Genomic DNA, 1,798 nt, shown 5'->3' on the forward strand with positions numbered 1-1,798 from the left:
CCCAGGAAGACAGCCTTTCATGCTGTGGATACAGGCCGGTGAAGTCAAAATTTCATGGGTGCTGGGCACTAACAGGCAGGAATGGAATCATCTCTTCCTGCCTAAAATATGATCCTGGGACTCCTATCTTATCTGCCTGAGCCCACAGAGAAACAAGCAAAGCCAGGAGCCTCTTTCAAGTCCATTCCTTTGAAATATCCATGAGAGCATCTTTGGGAGAAGAGCTGGGCTTTCAGGCACTGCCCTGAGCAGATCCCCTTTTATACTGGAGATGCTGGTATGGAGCAAGCTGTGTTAGAAAAGTGCCTCTGGCCTCTCCCTGCCTGTAGACACAGGACTGCCCGCAGCAGCACGATGAGCAAGTAACAAGTGCAATCAGTCCTTGCAGCAACACAAGAGCTCCGTAGGAGAGTGTGGGAGGTGAAATGGAGAGCTGATTTGGACAGACAAAGCCCTGGGGCTCCCTGGCGTTGATGCTGTGCCAGGATTCTTTTCCCCTCAACCTCTGCACACAGCCAAGTGCCACCACCTTTCTCTGAGGAAGCATCTCAGGCAAGACAAGTCACTGCAGGAACCATCTTTTTATTTAAATACACATTCAATATTTAATTGTCCGTTAAATACACCTCTTTTATACCAAGTCTCAGAGTCACATGAGACATTCAGTAGCGAACTGGAAGAGGAAATAAAAGGATTTTTTATTTTTTAAAATATATCACCACATAAGTAAAGAAAAGAGAAAAAAAGAAAAAAAAAAAAAGACAGAAAAAAAAGAAAAACAAAACAACAAAAAAAAAGAAAACAACAAGATCTTCCTTGGCCGTTAATGAGTAACATTAAGAGTGATATGAAATGGACATGCAGTTATTTGCTTCTCAGAAACTCCAGTCATCACTTTCCACACTGCATCCTTCAGCTCCTGGTTCCTCATGCTGTAGATGAGGGGGTTCACTGCTGGAGGCACCACCGAGTACAGAACTGCCAGCAAAAGGTTGAGGGAGGAGGAGGACATGGAGGGGGGCTTCAGGTAAGCAAATGTGGCAGTGCTTATGAACAGGGAGACCACAGCCAGGTGAGGGAGGCATGTGGAAAAGGCTTTGTGCCGGCCCTGCTGTGAGGGGATCCTCAGCACGACCTTGAAGATCTGCACATAGGTCAGCACAAGGAAAACAAAACAACCAAATAATAAACAGACACTAACCATAATAAGCCCAACTTCTCTGAGGTAGGCATCTGAGCAGGAGAGCTTGAGGATCTGGGGAATTTCACAGAAGAACTGATCCAGGGCATTGCCTTGGCATAGGGGAAGGGAAAAGGTATTGGCAGTGTGCAGCACAGCATAGAGAAAAGTACAGCCCCAGGCAGCTGCTGCCATGTTGACACAAGTCCTGCTGTTCATTATTGTCGCGTAGTGCAGGGGTTTGCAGATGGCAATGTAGCGATCATAAGCCATGATGATGAGAAGATAAAACTCTGCTGCGACAAAGACAGCAAAGAAAAAGACCTGTGCAGCACAACCTGCATAGGAAATGTACCTGATGTCCCACAGGGAATTGGCCATGGCTTTGGGGACAGTGGAGGAGATGCAGCCCATGTCGAGGAGGGCAAGATTGAGGAGAAAGAAGTACATGGGTGTGTGGAGGCGGTGGTCGCAGGCTATGGGTGTGAGGATGAGGCCGTTGCCCAGGAGGGCAGCCAGGTAGATGCCCAGGAAGAGCCCGAAGTGCAGGAGCTGCAGCTCGCGTGTGTCTGCGAATGACAGGAGGAGGAACTCAGTGGGGAAGCTGCTGTTGGACAT

The 1,798-nt window shown here is 48.2% G+C and overlaps 1 protein-coding gene across 1 annotated transcript; it reads right to left on the reverse strand.

Moving 5' to 3' along the window:
* Nucleotides 1–823: 823 nt before the first annotated feature.
* LOC309891593 (olfactory receptor 14A16-like) lies at nucleotides 824–1,798 on the reverse strand (the record flags this gene model as incomplete). Its single annotated transcript, XM_082785944.1, has 1 exon — nucleotides 824–1,798. The coding sequence occupies one exon, from the start codon at nucleotides 1,796–1,798 to the stop codon at nucleotides 824–826; it is 975 nt and encodes a 324-aa protein (XP_082642070.1).

Source organism: Aythya marila (assembly GCF_965140915.1).
Source record: "Aythya marila genome assembly, contig: HAP1_HAP1_SCAFFOLD_158, whole genome shotgun sequence".
Lineage (NCBI taxonomy): Eukaryota > Metazoa > Chordata > Aves > Anseriformes > Anatidae > Aythya > Aythya marila.